This window comes from Salminus brasiliensis, chromosome 17 (genome assembly GCF_030463535.1).
Source record: "Salminus brasiliensis chromosome 17, fSalBra1.hap2, whole genome shotgun sequence".
Taxonomy (NCBI): domain Eukaryota; kingdom Metazoa; phylum Chordata; class Actinopteri; order Characiformes; family Bryconidae; genus Salminus; species Salminus brasiliensis.
This window is the reverse complement of record NC_132894.1, coordinates 2,425,317-2,444,404: the sequence shown is the minus strand read 5'-3', so window position 1 is coordinate 2,444,404 and position 19,088 is coordinate 2,425,317. Positions and strand designations below refer to the sequence as shown.

General features: G+C 40.1%; 1 protein-coding gene across 1 annotated transcript; it reads left to right on the top strand.

The window, feature by feature from the left end:
• The first annotated feature begins 1,057 nt into the window (after positions 1-1,057).
• On the top strand, positions 1,058-18,185 carry stil (STIL centriolar assembly protein). Its single transcript, XM_072660259.1, has 17 exons — positions 1,058-1,346; positions 2,737-2,833; positions 3,816-3,923; positions 3,999-4,114; positions 4,282-4,463; positions 5,729-5,982; positions 6,114-6,197; positions 6,942-7,028; positions 7,196-7,343; positions 7,772-7,881; positions 8,113-8,239; positions 8,340-9,395; positions 12,913-13,057; positions 13,661-13,865; positions 14,728-14,875; positions 14,969-15,252; positions 16,890-18,185. The coding sequence occupies exons 2-17, from the start codon at positions 2,748-2,750 to the stop codon at positions 17,632-17,634; spliced, it is 3,885 nt and encodes a 1,294-aa protein (XP_072516360.1). The 5' UTR covers positions 1,058-1,346; positions 2,737-2,747; the 3' UTR covers positions 17,635-18,185.
• Positions 18,186-19,088: the final 903 nt, after the last annotated feature.

Sequence of the window (19,088 nt, the reverse complement as noted above, 5' to 3'; positions counted from 1 at the left end):
ATTTTAACAAATTTCTTTCTAACTTTTCATTTATTTATTTGTTTCGCATAGATTATTATTTTTAAAATTAATTAATTATTATTATTATTATTATTATTAGATTATTGAGCTATAACTTTTCTTATTCTTATTGAATTAGTTAGCTACAGTGGCAAGGAGAACCTCCCTTAGAGCTGGAGGAAGAAACCTTGGGAGGAACCGAGACTCACAAGGGGGACCCGACCCATCCTCCTCTGATCAGAACTATTTATTAATTATTGATAGAAAATTACCAAACACACCTAAACTGATTAACTGCTCAGGTGTGCAGCATATTCATAATCATAGTATAATAATCATGGTGTCGTAGAACTTAATACAGTGATGGTCAGAGTAATGAGCCCAGAGTAATGAACCCTAAATTCTATTCAGGGTTTATTTTTAGTAATTTTAGGGATTTCTCACCTCTATCATCCTCATTTGTATGGTTTTACATACTAAAACGCCAATGAATTGTTTTTAATTATTATATACATTATATATGTAGTATAACTTAATACAGCGATGGTCAGAGTAATGAGAGTAATGATGCTTAATAGTGGTAAAATTAATAGTGGCAGATAGTTAAGAGTCTTACATTCCAGCCAGTTTTTAGTGTCATTTAATGTTTATTTTAATGTTTGATGTTGCACCATGGGTCTGAGACCATCCTGTGAATGCTCTGTACATATTAGCATACATATCATGTTTGGGATAATAAAGCTGACTGATCTTTTGGTCATTTCTTATGCTAGTGAGGCTAAAAAAGGAAATTAAGCTACAATATAAAGGAATTAAATGAGACCTAGTCCAGCAATCTGGTGGTTTATGGTCTGCACAAGCAGCAGGGGCTTCAGCAGGTCACGTCCCTCATCTGAAGGTCCATTCAAACCTGATATTGTGGGCGGGCCTACGCTGCCTTGCTCCAATTGGTCGAGACGCGGCTCTTCTGTGCTGCGATTGGTTAAGCGACCGCCCCGCCACTGGAGCTTAGAAACAGCGCCACAGTTGATTTTGGAGTCGGTCCGCTCTCCGTATCGCGGCCGCGTTTGTTTTGTTTTGTTGACAACACGTTTCACTGAACCCTGCCGGGATACGGGGCTCGTCCCGAGTGAAGTGAACCATTAACTAATTCCACCAGACCTGATTCCACTTTACCGCCACCAGGACCGCTCAGGGGGGGACGTTTAAACCGCGGTGGTCGAGCAGAAGTTAGCTAGCTGGCCGGCTAGCCTCTGTGGGTGGAGCAGCTCGGCGGACGTTCTCTGGGAACAGCGGAGAAAATGCGACGATTTCCTCTGAATTTGATCTAAACGGTGTGAAAACAGGTGAGATTAAAGTGCAGGCTGGATATTACAGCATGTGCTCGCTTATATCTGCGGACTGGGGGCTTTTCTGCGACCTTTCCTGACACTCTGCCTGCCTGCCTGCCTGCTTGCCTGCCTGCTATGCTATGCTATGCTATGCTATGCTAACGGACTGTAGCTAACATTACATACGAACATTTAAACCTTAGAGAAAATCAAATGATCTAAACTCTATTCAGGGTTTATTTTGAGTAATTTTAGGGTTTCTCACCGCTGTCACCCTCATTTGTGTGGTTTTACGAATGTTCCAGTTAATAACTAAAACGCCAATTAAATGTTTTTAATTAATTATAGCTGTTTTATTTTTATTTTTCCTGTAAGTAGTTCATTTTAAAACATTTCTTTCTATTTTCATTTATTTATTTGTTTAGCGTAGATTAGATTTATTATTTTTTAATTAATTTATTAATATGTATTATTATTATTATTATTAGCTATAATTATTATTGTTGAGCTATAACGTATCTATTATTCTTATTTAATTAGCTAGCGAGCTACGTTTATTGCTCATAATAGTTACTAGCTATCTTGTGATCTTTTAAAATGATACTTGCATATTATTAGCTATATGCTATATTAGCTATATTTTTTTTTAGATATTTTGTTTTGTTTCATTTAAGCTTACTTTTATTTTTGTTTTGTATAGATAGTTATAATAATTGTGTGTATGTGTATGTATATATGTGTGTGTGTGTGTGTGTGTGTGTATATATATATATATATATATTATTATTATTTTTTTTTTTTTACATATACATACAGATATACACATACACACACATTCATACATATATTTTATACACACACATATATATATAAATAATAAATATTTATAAAAAAAAAATATATATATATATATATGTGTGTGTGTGTGTATATATATATATATATATATATATATATATATATATATATATATATATATATATATATATATATATAAAATGTGTGTGTGTGTGTGTGTGTGTATGTATGTATGTGAATGTGTTTACATGCATCACAGTAAATCCACACCTGTATAAAGCTATGTTACATACATACTGTTGCACTGTTTAAATACCCTGTTATTGTAAATAATGAAATATACAGGTGTTACACATTCCTATGTACATATAAGCACTTTTTGATTGAGGGGGGGGGACTGGGTAGTGTAAAAAAACAACTCTGTTAATGTTAAAAAGGTTGACATATGTTTGCATTGCCTAACTCTATTTATTTAATTTAGGTTTAGTTTAGTTTAAGTTATTTTACCAATTAAATCTTAATCTGTATGTTTGTATCCCTGTGGCATTTTCTGAAAGCCAAGATGAAAGGTCACCCTAAACTGTGTATTTCATTTAATGCCTGGCAGGATTCTGAAGAATGAATGGAGTGCAGGTGAATCTGCGAGGCTTGCCCTCCCACGTGTTGGAAGCTGTGTGCAGACCGGATACTGTGCAAAATATCAGGTGAGGCAGTTTTTTCTACATTTTGGGACCAGCACACCATGTATGGAGCACAGTCACTCAGTTGTTAGTTTAAATATAATACTGGATACTGCACTGCACTGTACTGCACGTTACACTTTAACTGCTTAGTTATGTTCTTATAACTTCCTTCTGTTTATGTATCTGTACATATATGGGAGGCTACTTTGCTCTTATTGGTGTTTCACTCTACGTCGGTGCTGCTGTAATAACTAACTTTAGTAATCCCAGAGGGAAAGTCATCTATCTATCTATTCATCTGATTCTCACCTCTACCAGTTAGAAATCCCATGATTGTTTATTATTAGAAATGGTTCATTATTCCTAATACCATGTGCCATTGTGTATTGTGTTGCAAAAGAACAGAAGTGTGTGTATGTATGTGTGTGTGTATGTGTGTATATATATATATATATATATATATATATATATATATATATATTGGGTTATATCTGCCCAATATTGGACATTTTACTCCAACCTTGGAGTTCTCCAACCATTATTAATATCATGACAGGTTTGATCATTGACAAATTCCCTAAATAAAAAAATAAATAAAAAAAATTAACAATAATAAAGCAAAATTATGTGTGCGTGTGCGTGTGTGTGTGTGTATATATATATATATATATATATATATATATATATATATATATATATATATATATATATATATATATAGCAGCATTATTATTTTATTTTGTTTAGGGAATTTGTCAATGATCAAACCTGTTATTAATAATGCACTCTAGATATAACCCGATACTGATGTGTCATGGAAAATAAGAACAGTGCAGATTTGCCTTTTGTATAATGCAGCAATAAAGTTGTTTTATATAATTTGACCCTGCACCTGACCTTGCACGTCTTACTGCAGTGGAGAGCCTGAAATAATGTATTGTGCAGTCAGTAGTGTGTTTGATGACAGTCCTACATTTTAATTTGGTCTGCTTTTATTCTGTAGGTCGGCAGAGAGCGGCATTGGTCCCCTGACATTCCCCAAATCTAAACTGCACCTTTGGGACCCTACTCCGAACGGGGATCTCGTGCATCTCCACCTTTCGTTGTATAGGTGAGTCCAAGTTTGCAGTTTTCTGAACTTGCTTGTTTTTGGGCTCCTCTCCTCCTGACCTTCTGCTTGTTTCAGAAGCCCCAGACTGCTTCTACTGGAGAAAGCGCTGCGCTTGGCTCACCGCCATGCTCGGCAGAGTAAAACGCCGCAGTTTTCCTGTTTCTTCATTGGAACGTTGGCTGTGGATAATGGTGAGTATATAGTAGTGGTGGTTCTGATGCACAGTCTTCATCTTGTTTGGTTTCCGTTTGTTTATTGATCTATTAATTTAATTGATTGATGTATTTATTGATCTGTTAATCTATATTTTTAATATTCAGTCACTGACTAATAACTCCTCTCATTCATTGCCCTGAAGATGAGGAAGGAGTAACGTTAACCCTGGATCGATTTGATCCTGGCAGAGAGCAGTTCGGCTGCACTGGGAAGGCACCAACTGCCCTCCTCCCTGGGGACGTTCTCGTGCCGTGCTGGTTTGAGGCACAGCATGTTACTGACAGCACCGTGTTCTCTGCAGATGACTTTGACGTCTCGTTTAAGGTGCGTGATCTGTACCTTCTGAAGCCCTGTATCGTTCCTCTGTGGCAGAAGTGTAAGATGGAGACCATTTGAACATCTTGGGTTTGTTTATGTACCGTTGATTTCTAATGTGGGTGAGTAGCACATGTTAAAGATTGAACAGCTGTTTGAGAAGCTCCCCCCCCCCTCCTGTTGCTAGGATGATGGTGGATATTGTAGTGGTAATCACCTCTCAACCTGGCAGTTACTACAACCTGTCAGGAACAGATTGTCAAATGGTCTTGCCTCAGGGAGAGGCAATTATCCACTGAAAGGCAATAGGCACAAATAGTCCTTCTTATTAGTGGTCTTGTTTTTTTAAGTACAGTAAATGGTTTCACTGTGATAAACAGCACTAATGCTTGTCTCTTTGTGCTACTAATGGTGGATTAGGATTATAAAAATAAAATTAATAAGCCACTGTGTTCCTTATTAGAACATCTCCAAAGTTCTCCTCTCTCATGGAGTCTAGTATTATTTAGAGTTCTCCTCAGATCAACACCTGGTTTGGTGGTAAATCAGGGCTTAATGATGGTGAATCAGGTGAGCTGCTGCTGCTGCTGCTGCTGATGGAGTTGAACACATCCTCCACGCTGTGCTGGCTGGACTGGGGGGCGTCCAGGAGAACCCTGGAGGAACCGAGCTCTGTTCTTCAGACTAGCTCACCGACAAGATCTCACTACTTTCTTCAGAATGAGAAGCTCTTGTTTCTCCTTTTTACTGGATTTATGTTCAGCTGCTTTATCTGTTCTGATGAGATCTGGAGCTTCTGCAGTAAAAACTCTCTTACTGCTGAGAGACATGGTCTTAAAATGTGCATAGGTGCCTAAAATCTGCACAGTGCTGTATATAGTGTGCGAATTAAGATGTCCATATAATTATTTTTGTTTAGAACTGCATGTTTCATGTAAAAAAAAAATAAACTGACTATAAATATGGACAAAAATGCAATATCTGATGAGGCTTGATAGCATGACTTCTCTAATAGGCATCGCTCCTTATCCTTAACAGCCCTTTACAATGTGGAAATTTCATAAATGCCTACCTAATGATGCAATTAATCTTGCATTAATTATTTGAGATTTGCTGTCCTTTCGGATTCTAAGGCACCTGGCATTAACACGTCCCTCAGATGTCTCCAATGTCTTGAGTAGAGTAATGATGCCACACACGTTTATTTACATTGGAACTATTATCTGCAATTTCCATCATGTTTAGTGACCAAGCACTTCCCTCTTCTTTTGCAGATGCTCCAGCATTGCTGCAGCAGCAGAGAAACCCTGGAACTGTCCAAGCTCCTGAGCCTGCGGGCTCGTCTCAGCTGCTTGGAGAACATGGACAGGCTCAGCTTCGGGCTGAATTGGGCAGGTGTCACCCTCGCCAACTCGCTGGAGGCTGTTCCCGTGCGAGCAGTGCCCATTATCCCCACTGCACTGGCCAGGAACCTGAGCAGCCCCGTTAGCATTGCCCAGCCTCTGCACTCTGCTGGAAGGAAACGAGGGTGAGGAATTGTGAAGATCACTGAATGTCAGAAAACTGAAAATGAGTTCAGACTGTCTTTAATAAAAGATTAGTTTATTGTTATTTAGTCTGACCTGTACCCTCGTTTTATTTGTTTCCCTGTGCTTCTAGATTCCTGACGATGGACCAAACCCGCAAACTGCTCCTTATACTGGAGTCGGACCCCAAGATCTACACTCTGCCTCTTGTAGGAGTGTAAGTAGCTGTAGTTGTTCAGAAAATATGAAGGATATGAATGTTAATCGGATCAAGACATGATTATCGGTTGAACTGAAGACAATATTGGGCCTCGTTTACCAAAGCTGCCGCCTTCTACGTCAGATTAATGTGTTATTAAATCACAGAACTGTTGGATCTCATTGTTCTTGTAAATTGAACATATACCAAATAAGAAAACTCATCAGAATCTCCATAAAACCTGTGGAAGTGGCTTTTGATTAGAAATGTATTAATAAGGAAGGCCCAATATTTGGTAAACCATACTCTGTTGAATACTAAAAGCTCTGTTAGTGCCTCGCTTTTGCCCCTAGTATTATCAAAGTGGGGGGAAGTTGAGTTTGCCTTTGTGTATTTCACTGGTCCATAACCTAACCACCATTGTTCTCACTGTGGTTCCTATGAAGCTCTATTGTTTTTTTTGTTTTTTTTCTATCCAGGACTGTTAGCTAAAGATAAGCTGGCACCATAGCAAACTGTGATAAGCTACTGTTCCATCACCTAATGGCAGTACAAAGGGAGTTTTTGGAAAGCTCTTACTCCTCGACTACGCTTGAATTTTTCATTGTAATTTGTGTTTCTTTGTGTGTCTTGTTGTATTTAGTCGCGCTGTAATTCAATCTCCTTTATTCACACCGTTACCAAAACACTCCTGGGAGTTGTGCAACAGTTGAGTGGGAGGTTACTGAAGGCTGATGGAGTTACTGTCCTCTTTTGTGACAGATGGCTCAGTGGGGTTACACACATTCATAATCCTGTGGTGTGGGCGTGGTGTCTGAGGTACCTGTACAGCTCCTCCCTCCAGGACAGGTTAGTGCTGTGCCCATCTGCTCGACCTGTCTGCTCGATTAGCGTTAGACTCCTCTAAATGGCAGTTAGTATAGTGGCTAATGCCAGACTTGCACTATATCTGCTCTGTCTGATCACTGTCTCTAAAACATGCTGTTCTGACCCCCCCCCCCCCCCCCCCCCTCCAGAGTGATGTCGGAGAGTGATGCGTTCTTGGTGGTTCTCTACTCTCTCACTCACCGAGAACCTGAATTCTACCAGTGCAAACTGCGTGGTGGGCCAATAGACATGAGCTTTCAGCTTCTTACCAGCACTGAATCAGTCACGCTGTACAAGGTGTGTTGAAGTTGCTTAGACCAGTGTTTCTCAACCCTGGTCCTGAAGGTGCCCTAGCTTGCACATTGCAGTGGTTTCCCTGCCTTAACCCACCCACTGCACCTCTGAAAAGGACTTGCTAATGAACTAATTAGTTGAGTCAGGCGTGTTTGGAGAATGGAAAGCGATAAATGTGCAGGGCAGGGCTTCTCCAGGACCAGATTTGAGAAACCCTGCGTTAGACTTTGGCAGCAAACATCTCAGTTGAGTTCAAATTTGCATATTACATGAATTTGGTGGAGTGTCCCTTGAAGAAAGCGACTGCTCCTTTATCATCTCCTTTATCTCCTGAGATAAAACAAATACTGCCAAATAGAAAAGTCATCCGTAGTATGTGATCATCTGTGACACTTTTGAGGACAAAGGTACATCTCTGTCTGTGTTGATAGAATGTAGAACCACTGGACGGACGTTCCCTGCTGTTTGAGCTTGGTGCCAAGAACCAGAGCAGGGAGGTTGAGCTCTTTAAAGAAGTGTTGTCTCGTTCAGCACAACCAAGGTACAGTAATCAGAATGTGAAATAGTAAGAGGTATTATTGATCAGCGATGTGAATGATGGCTTTTGCAGAGTGCTTTAAGGTTCTAGGCCTCCCTTTAGTAGGTAATAATTGATGCAGATTGATCCAGGTTATGCCGTAGCCCAAAACACTGACTTGGCGGGATGGCTTTATTTGTTTACATATGTTAATTGACCTAAACCAGTCAGTTTATCTCCTCCTGCTTTCATCAGGGGTGCGAGAGCTGCATCATCAGTCACAGCCCAGAACAAACTGTCCTCCAGTGATCATGACTCAGGAGTTGAGGATGAGGATCTTTCTCCACGACCTTCCCCTAACCCTCATCCAGTTAGCCAACAGGTCTTAGACGATTAAACCTCATTATTATTGATAATTAATATTCAATAATTGTTGTGTAACAGTTAACAGTCAGCATTAATTCTTTTCTGGATATCCGCAGACTAGACAAGTCCAGCCCTCAGTTCCTGAGCTCTCTATGGTAGCAGATGGCAGCTTCCTTGATGGAAAGACGATGGAATCATATGACCACACTCTTCCTCCTCCCGCCCAATTGAATACTCCTCAAAGGAGCTCGAGAAGTGGTAGTCAGCGACCAGGACCACGACAACCAGCTCAGAGCGGCATGGCCGGACCACCCCCCATCAGAAGGCCGCTGACACCAGTGCTGTCCCATCCAAAGGCCAATAGACCACAGTCCACCTCAGGACACCAAACCCCAAAGCCTTTGACAGGCAAGCCAGCCATTCCTTCCACAGCTCGAAGATCCAGCAAGGGTTCCTCAGCCTCATCTTCTGGCTCGTCAACTTCTTCTCCCAAGTCTGGCTCTTCACCAAACAGCTCGTTCCATCAGCTCATGCAGAGACCTGGGCAGGATATTGTGAGTAAGCCTCACCCTCATCCGTCCTCACCATCTAGACCACCAGCGTCCAGCCACAAGAAAGCCTCCATCGTTCCAGAACAAACTCCCATGATGCACGCTTCTCAGCATAGGCTCTTCCACAGTACTCCTGCCTCAAACCCCGTTATCAACACCTGCAACTGCTGTTCTGCTCACCATGGCCACATGCCTGTATACCAAAGCAATACCTGGCAAGGGACGCCTCTCCATCCTGCTCATGTACATATGGCATCTAGCAACCAAATGGTCTGTTCCTCTGAAAGCAGTCCTCATGGGGACTGCTATCTTTCTCCAACACGACGGTCTTTGGGCTGCCATGCATCCCCCACTAAGAGCCCTGTCTGCCACCCCAGCGCCCCCCAGCACTGCTCCCCCTCGCACAGACAACGTGTCCCCTGTACCAGCCCCAGCAGTGGAGCTTTGGAGCAGCGGGTACCAGCCTGCCAGGCCCAGTGTTGCCAACTGCAGACAGGCTGTACTGGCCAGCCCAGTTCTGTTGCAGTACCTCCCCTAGAGGGCGGTATGGGTCTTCTACCTGCTGATGCCTACAGGATGCTGATGGAGCAAGACCGGCAGCTGAAGCAACTGCAGGCCCAGGTTTGTACTATAGTAATAGTTTAGTGTGAAATCCAGTTTTCCACTTTGCCAAAATGTAGGCGAAAGCGCTTACTCCATCAGTTAGTACCATACCTGCAACATGAGTAAATCGAGCACACCGAATGGATACAGGTACATCACACAGTGTGTCTTAGCTATTAGTATATGTGAAACCACATAGGCAGGTATATTTAGCTCTGTTGCGCAACACAAGAACTCAATGTCAAACTAGAGCCTGACCAATAGGAAAGCTCTACAGCTGGCTCTATGTGCACAAATTGTAAGTAGTATACCAGTTTCAGTAATATCAGGTGATTTTTTTTTTTTTTTTTTTTTTTTTTTTTTTTTAACCTTAAAACATATTAATCTCTGTTGATCAAAGCCCAGAACCGAGATACCTCCCACCCTCACCATGGACTGTTTTTGCTGCTGGCCTCTGAAAAGAGGTTTCGTTGTCTATTCGATGCAGAACAGCCAGGTTCAAAAACAGCTTCTTGCCTCATGCCGTAAGACTGCTGAACTCTTAATAAAAACATATGTATGTAACTATACATATGTTGAGCACTCCATACCTAGGAGCTCCAGTGCAATATTTTGTAAATGACTGTTGATATATATTTCTACACATTTTATTTTGTTTATTTATATACGTATGTATATTTGACTACACTTTCCACTACACTGTAAAGAACACTGTATTAATACTGCTGTTGACTTATGACTACTTCGAGCCAGTGCAACAAAATTTCATTCTCATGCACACTCTATGGTGTAAATTTATATAATAAAGTCTTTCTAAGTTAAGCAAAAAAAAAACAGTAAGCTACATTCATGAATGCTTATTTTAATTTAAGATTGTATCTTAATTGTTTTATTTTGAGACTAGTAGCACGTCTAGAGTGTCCTGAAAGTGGTTGAGTAGCTTTATTTTTCAGATTTATATTTAAAAATGTATATACTTCTTTTTAATCTTTTAAAAAAGATTAAAGTCTTTTTTTATTAGATCTCTCTTGTTTTTACATCTCAAACACTTTAGTTCAAATAACAAATGCACTTCCTCATTAAAACTACATAATGGCTACAATAAGGGAAGTTATTTTGCCTCCAGTCATCAGTCGGCTCCGTTCCAAGCTACCGTTGCAAAAGAAAAAAGATGATGGCGGCTGCAGCCGAGCCAAGCCTTGTTGCGAAATAGGTTTTTAAAAGTTTCCAAAGACTTGATGCATTGAAAGTATGGGAGTATTTAAAATGAGCAGGAACCAAACAGGTGGCTAATCACCTGAGGAGAAAACACATAGGTGCTATTCTGGATCAGAATCAGAAACTCTTATCTCGCCGGGTTTGTTATACGTACAAGAAATTTGACTTGGTGAGAGCAACACAAAAAAGTATGACAAAGTATTACACTAAGAGAAAAATACACTAAACAATAAATAGAATAAAAATAATATGTAATATAAAATTAACATCTGTACAGCTGTGCAAATAATCACAATGCAAATGTTATGCATGTTATGTATCAGTACTGTGCTGCAGTTAAATGGGCCGCCAGAGGCAGCAAAACCACTGTAAATGTCTTCATGCTTAATAATCTTTAGTGAGGAAGCGGTATAAAATCTGTTGCTCTTGTTGCTGCTAAATGAATTCAATATTAAAGCGATGTGTTCGTCTCTCTGATTCCTTAGAATGTAGCAGTGAATAACTGATAACTTTAACTTTTATATATAAAGGTATAAACCATATCTTATTATTATTATTATTATTATTTTGCACATATGTGGTGAAGGCCATAAATGCACTAAATGCCCAACTGCACTGCCGTCAATCACATGGGAGTTACCAGCCACACTTTCATATGTAAACATTTTGTTTCATGCTGCATAAAAGGAATTTTAAAATACTCAACTTAACTTTTTGGAGAAAAATGTATTGTTTAGATTTATCGACCAAGCAATAAAATAGTTGACCGTAGTGTTGCACCAACACTGATACTGATACTGGCACTTACGCGCAGTATTTGTATCAGCAGCAGGGCGAACAGATACCATGAAGCCTACTGACGCCTTGCTTTATGAAACCAAACGTTTAAACGACCAGTAAAAGCCAGTCACAAATTACTCATCATTAAACTGAGATTTAATGGAACTTTTAGCAGCAGATGTTGAGTTTCAGCAGCTTGTTTACAGGAAACACTGAAGTTTAGTAGCTTTTTTACACAGTGACGAGAAACTGCGTGAGCAATTGCTGCAGAAGCTCTTTCTGTTTCTAAACTGGTGTTTTTGTTTTTTTAACAGCAGTTAAAAGCTTTTTGGTGAAGCTGAGCAAGATTACGCTTCCCTACCTGCACATATTTTTAATTTTCAGCTCTGAAACTTTTCTAATGTGCCGTTACTCAACCAGTAAATGCTGCTCTTTCGAGGTTATTAGATCTTATTTAGGATCAGAAATAAAAAGGTGCAGTCTATAAAAAGTGCAACACTGTAAATATCAGCATTTAGAGCCGTCGATCCAGTATTTAAGTCAGAGTTGGTATCAGTATCATTGCTCAGTATCGCCAGTACTGTGGTATTGAGTGGTTTCTGCTCTCATCAACCCAGTTTCACTTTTTTTTTTTTTTTTTTTTTTCTTTAAGTTTTGAGCAATTTTTAAGTAAACTCGTCATCCTTGTTGTATGTCGGGATTCTTTTAATTAAAGAAAATATTTGAAGACTAATAACAATAGCACGTCTCTGGTTAAAAGGGTTAATAAAAAGCTCAGATTGTAACCGGAGTGTCCTCTGAAAGTGGTTGAGTACCTTTTTTCCTTAATTTTCAGAGAATTAATTGAGGAAACAGGTTGTTGAGTCTATTAGGTTGTTTTATGGATAGGAGAACATGGGCTGGGCGATATGATAAAAATACTAGATCACAATATTTAAAGACTTTTTTTGCAATGCTTTGCATAAATCACAGAATAAACACATCAGTATCAGATTCTTATAAACTCCTATTCAGATCCTCTCCTGTACTGAATACAGTGATTTATACTCTCTTCATCTAATGAACCCAGTCTAATTACACTGTTAGTAATGAAACCTGCAGCTGATCAGTGTTTATTAAGCAGTAATAACAGGCTCTTCCATATGATTAGAAAAGCTTACTGTACTGTCACCATCACTACATTTATCACCATACAATAAAATATCAGTATATTGCCCAGCTCTAGTCGCACATGTGGATTTTCCTGGAATCTGGTTGCATTCCAGCTCTTCTCTGGGTAGACAGACCCCAGAAGCCTTTTGTGCACATATGACCCATCCCACACCGACCACAGGAGACGGTGGAGCTGCTACGCCTTCTTGAATTGAGTAAAAGGCCTTTGCCCTTTCACCTTTTCTGTTTAATGCACGATTTTGTCCTGGCAGTGGGGTTTCTACTCATGATGTTCAAGTGTAGCCCAAGAGTCCAAACACCAAATGGCACTGAACTTTTGATTGTATTATATGATGTTTAATAGGTGTGAACTTGTGTCTTCTAGATCCAGAAGCTTCTTGATGCGCAGAGTAAGGTGTCTGAGCCTTCGCAGGAACCATCTGAGGAACACCAGCAGGAACAGGTCACGCAAACGTCAGCCATTTCTGAGCCCCAAAAGAAGACAAGTGTCAGCATTGCAGTGGGAACAGGTGCCTCTTGTGTTTAGCATCTTTATTAACTTGCTTTTCATATCTTCATGAACGTGATCAGTGTGGCCAAAAGTATTGGGACAGCTGTTCCATCCTTATTTCTTCGAAAAACAGAGCTGATCCTGCTTTTGTTGGAGTAACTGTCTCTACTGTCCAGAGAAGAAGACTTTCTACTAGATTTTGAAGGAGCAGTGTTATGAGGATTTGATTGAATTCAGTGACCAGAGTGTTAGCAAGGTCAGGATCCCCAACTCATCCCAGAAGTATTGGGTGGAGCTTCACCATCATTCCAGAGAACACAGTTCTTCCACTGCTCCACAGATCAATGCTGGGGTACTTTGTGGCATTAGGCAGCATGGTGCCAATAGGTTTATCTAGTTGATCTGCTCCAGAGAGTCCTATTCTATTGGCTGTACTTCTCTACAGGGACTAAACAAGCTGTGTGTGTGCATTTGCACATCTGTGTCAGCAATATGTGCAACTAAAAGTCGTTAAATGCATTTATTAGAAGGGGTGTCTACAAATATTCAGGCACTATAAATCTGATCAACATTCAGGTGGGAGACGGTCCTCAGAACTGAACTCGTGTGATTGCTCTTGTAGGTGCCAGCTTGTTTTGGAGTGGTCCTGGTCAGGACCCCACACACGATGGTCCTTCTCTGGAATGTCCTCCTGAGCCTCAGTGGCAAACCAGTGGTAACGACGGTAGCCCTGTCTCCTCGAGACTTGGCTCTGAAGAAGCCCACCACAGTAGAGACGAACAGGGCCCTGGAACACCTCTCAGCTCTGCAAGATCACCACAACATGAGTATGATATTTTGTAGCTAGATGTTTGTGTTTTGGTTCGCAGATCATCTGCTCGTGTGTTTTTTTTTTTTTTTTTTGTTTTTTTTTTAAAAGGTGCCGTTAAAGCAAATTTAGCAAAAACAGCAGGGCCAGGATCATGCTGATGCTCCACAAGACCTCAAGAACTGGGAAGCTCAAATTGTATTTCGTATTAATGGCTGTAGTTTAAAAGTGGGGGGAGCAGACTGTAGGGGGAGCACAGGAGCAAAAACACCAGTTCTCCCATAGTGCTGCTGCTTTTAAGCAACATTGTGTGAGACTTGGTATTGTTGCTCCTCAGCTCCCCCTACAGTTGGTTGAGTGTAATAATAAAATTTTACTCCCCTGCAGTAAAAACAAATCACACTTTGAGCTCCCCCTCATGTACAGATGTACACGCACACAAGCTGAAAGATGCAGGAGCAGCGTCTGAAGGTAGAGAAGCATGTGGACTGAGGCGGTAGAGCAATACTACAGGAAGTACACTAATATGGCTCGGGTTGACCGGCAACATTGCGTGTTTTCATGTCCTGACTTTTTTTTTAACAAAGTTCCATAATGCACTTAGCTATGTGTAGAACATGTAGTGGTAATGATAGAGCTGCTGTTCTCACTATAACAGTCAGTATATCAGTCCCAATGATTTTGAAGCTCAGATTTTAAGGTCAAATTTTTACACACTGTTGCTTTAAGTTAAGTGGTTGTGTGCAATTCCTCAGAGTCAATAGCAGTTATAAGATTACTGAATGAAGCCTTTTTATTTCTGTATTTTGTTCTAAATCTGGTGCTTGAATAGAACATTTTCATGGGTAAAATGAGCACCAAACACTTTCTTTTTTTTTCAGCACCCCATCAAATACAGGAATGCATTCCTTTCAGAGCCCTGTCTTTGGGGAAAGTGCTAGCATGTACTACAGCTCTCAGTCTCCAGGTCGAGAGGACGTCTCTGAAGAACAAGTTGTACACGATCAGAGATTTTATCAAGAGTTACTGGTAAGACCTTCCTTTGGAAAACTAGTTCCGACATAAATCTTAGACCTTTGCTTCTCAAAGATACAGCTCCTCAGTGCCTCATTCCCTTTGCAGGGTCAAGTGAACAGTCGTCTCCAGGATTCTGTAACTGAAGACGTAATGGTGGAACGCCATGTACGCAACCATCCTCACAGACACAGTCTGTCGCCTCCACGGTCTGGAAGTTCACCTCCATATAAACCCACACCCAAGGAGCCGCTCCTGGACCAGAGAGCTGCTGTTTCAGAGCAGAATCAGGTTTTGAAAGCCACCGTTAAACAGCTTCACCATCTTGGAGTGACCATGGAGCTGGACGCTCACTCTGGAAATGCCAGCCGCACCACTGTGGAGAGCGCCAGGTAAATGAAGAACCTAAAGACCAACTTTAAAGTGGTAGTTTGTCCCACAAGGAAAATACCCCAAAGATAGTGAGTCAACCGAGACGGGTTTGCATTGGAATATGGGGCAGCATTAAATTCTTAGCAGATGACAACCTAGGCATTGGGCAGATGATTTGATTGATAGCTGATCTACAGCAGGATATTTGCATTTTTTTCTATGTTACAGATTTTTAAAACTTTTATATAGTATTTTTAGACTTTTTTGTGATGCATGTAAATAACAGACTAAACACATCAGTATCAGATTCTTATAATCTTCTATTCAGATCCTCTCCTGTACTGAATACAGTGATTTATACTCTCTTTATCTAATGAACCCAGTCTAATTACACTGTTAGTAATGAAACCTGCAGCTGATCAGTGTTTATTAAGCAATAATAACAGTCTCCTCCATATGATTAGAAAAGCTTACTGTACTGTCATCATCACTACATTTATCACCATACGATAAAATATTGTCATATCGTCCAGCTCTACTTGCACATGATGTGGATTTTGCTGGAATCTGGTTGCTTTCCAGCTCTTCTCTTCTCTATTTTATTTATTCTATTTTAAAATAACTATTTTATTTAATTCTTCATTCACATTTTCCAATATATCAGAATGCTTTCACGCTAGAGCTTAGATCGGCCCAAAAAAAAATCCAGCCCGACCCCAACCAAGCCTGTTGGGCTGTCATTATGGGACCATGCCCAATTTAAACCCATCGTTTATTTTACTGAGTAGACCATTAAAACTTTAAAAAACCTTAAACTACATTTCTGAGCCGTTTAAATGAGTGAAATCTGTTCAGAATGATGTTAATGAACAGTGCACTGCAGGTCAAGTGTGATGCGGAGGCCGGAGCTGCGTGATTATAACATTCTAAGTTGTGCGACTTTTTACGATCGCAGTGTGATTAGCTACTTTGCTATATTGTGATAATCACACCATTGCTTTATATGAAATAGCAAAAAATAGCATTAAAAAACGAAGGCCTCCGTCACAGAATGATCCTCGACAAGGTCAGAGGAAAGTGGTAGGAAATCTCGGCCCGGTTTAGAGAATCTAGACTCCCTTTTGATCTGAGACACATGTTCTTAACGTTGTCCCTACTGGCTCACTCAAAAGAGGCCTGGCCCCAGATCTATGCGAACAACCATTGTGAAAAGCATTACATAAAGACCTGTGCGTTTTTACATTTGGACACCAGTAACCAGTTTTACTATTGTATCTATTTAAAGGAAAAGGAGCTCTGTAGTCCTTGCCTATGAGTAATGGGTATAATAACGGGCCACATTGCACGTGATAAACAGATTTCGTGCTTGTGAGACAGGCCTCACCTGACTCATCACACTCTTTCCTCAACCTGCATCGGGTTAAGGAGATTCAAATAGATTTGCTTTGTGGTTTTAGGTGCTATGTGACTCACTTCTATCCAAAAAAAAAAGCCCTATTACATTAGGTTCTGTTTTGGCTACCGTATTGCTAAATGTGGCTGACTAATTCTGAGGTCATTTTCTATATTAATGAATTTTTATTTTATTTATTTATTTATTTTTCTTCTTTTAAAATCTAAAATCCTGAAATCTTAACCCAGCATTTGTCTCGTCTAGCACTCTGGCTTCCATAAACCCTGAGGCCGTGATTCCTAGGCTGGCTCTATCTGAACCGGTTGGGACCAGCATGTGGGGGCTGAGTGGTGGTGCAGATCTGAGCCTGGAGGCCAACGCCATCGCCTTGAAGTACCTGAGTGACTCTCAGCTATCTCGGCTCTCCCTCGGGGGCCAAACGCCTGGAGCTCACTCGAATCCTGGCGCTGTGCTGTTTGGAAAGACTGCCCTGGATAAGAGCAACGTAGGCATGAGCATCCTGTCTCCCAGCAACATGTCGTTAGCCACCTGCATGTACATGAAGAGGTATGGACTGATTGAAGGTGCGAGCAGCAGCGAAGAGGAAGAGGATGATGGCGAAAAGGCTCGGATGCAGCGAGTGCAGGCAGATTCTGCTCTCGGGTGCTCGCTGCAACTTAACAATTCTGAAAATGCTGGACACAACAGGGAGAGTGTAGCTGGTTTTATTTTGAAAAATATAACCAACAAGCAGCCTGAACCCCTCACCCATCTCCACGCATCTCCTCAGGACTCCCAAAGCCAGTTAATACGAGACTTGCGTCCAAAAATGCAGCTACTAACTCATGAGCAGGCAAGCCTAGACACGGAGAATGGCCCAAAACTCCTTCCTCAGCGGCGTTCTTCTCTATCAGACGTCCAGAGGCCTTCACCACTCTCAGAGAATCAGGGGTCTGTTGGAAATTTTCTGGACCTCGGGCGATTACGGCAACTCCCTAAACTCTTCTAAATGATGATAATTGGGCAGCATGTTTGTATATGTGTGTAAGTGGCGCATTAAATTGGCTCCAGGTAGCTGGGAGTTTTTATGACATGATCTTAAAGCATCTCTTCCTCATTCTTAGTTGTCAGGTGTCATAAATGCTCACATAAGTGCTCTCTTATTTCACTGTGCTTTAAAATCATATCAGATTTTATTAGCAACTATTCATTTATTATGCATGTATATGTTGTAATTATTATATGAAGTTGGGATATTTTCATTTAAAGCTTTTAAATGTTTGTGTGTTGAGTTTTAATGTACTTTTTTTATTTTTTTTGGGTCATTTTGTGGTTCTGTCCACTCACTGATTGGAGATTACTTGAGATCCTTTTCTCAAACTCCTCTGCAAATCAGGAGGATTTTGAGGATGAATTAAGAAAACCGTAACACTTTTTGCTGTTGAAACCCATTTGGCCTTTGAAACTGTGTGTAAATGCGTAAGAGTGTGTCTTAAGTGTCTGTTTTATTCGTTTGTTTTTTTTATGAAGGACATTTGAACTTTTTAACTGAATTAAAGTCTTTGAGCAGCTATTCCTGTAGTGTGGATGTGTGTTCCTGTGTCTGATCGTAATATACTTATTTGCGAAATTGTGTAAATTTTCTGTATTGAGCAAGGCCTCCCAACCCTTAAACCTGGTTTGCAGTTGATGGACATTTCGTTCAGTTCCTCAATCTCATAACTACAGCGCTGCCACAATTTACATCAGTTTCATGGGCCCTAAAATTGAACACTGAGGGGTGCCACAACATGTGCAAAACTTGACAGTTACCAAATAATTCATAATAGCTTATGTATTCGGATTAATAGTTGAGGGATAAATGTGGAGTTTAAGACATTAAGGGAGGGTTGTAGTTGCAATGGTCTTCCAGCAATGTTAGTAACTTTAACTGTTTGTTTTTGTTTGTTTATCTGCAGGATGGTCTGATTTGTGTACCTCTTAGAGGTACCTTTGAATTATTAGTCTATTCTAACTAGCTACGGTTTCTTTCTTGGGTAAATAGCAAAGCATTTTGTAAGTCGCTCTGGATAAGAGCGTCTGCTAAATGCCAAAAATGTAAATGTAAATGTGTTAAAATCACCCAAATTGTTACAGTTCATATTAAACAGGATATTTTTTTAATTTCTCAATTCTTTGATTGTTGCATTATGCAATTAATAACTGAATGACTAGTAAAGCTGGAGTTTAAGAGGTTGAGGCAGGATTGTAGTTATTCAAAGCAGTATGTTGGACACTTTAACTGGAAGGAAGATTTATCAGAGGTAATAGTTTTTTGAGAATGGTCATACTTTTAGTTTAATTCAGTCAGAAACATAAATATATATATATATATATATATATATATATATATATATATATAAAAAAAATCCAAATAAAAATAAATATATTTTTTATTATTCCTCCAGTCTCCGACTGTTGTAT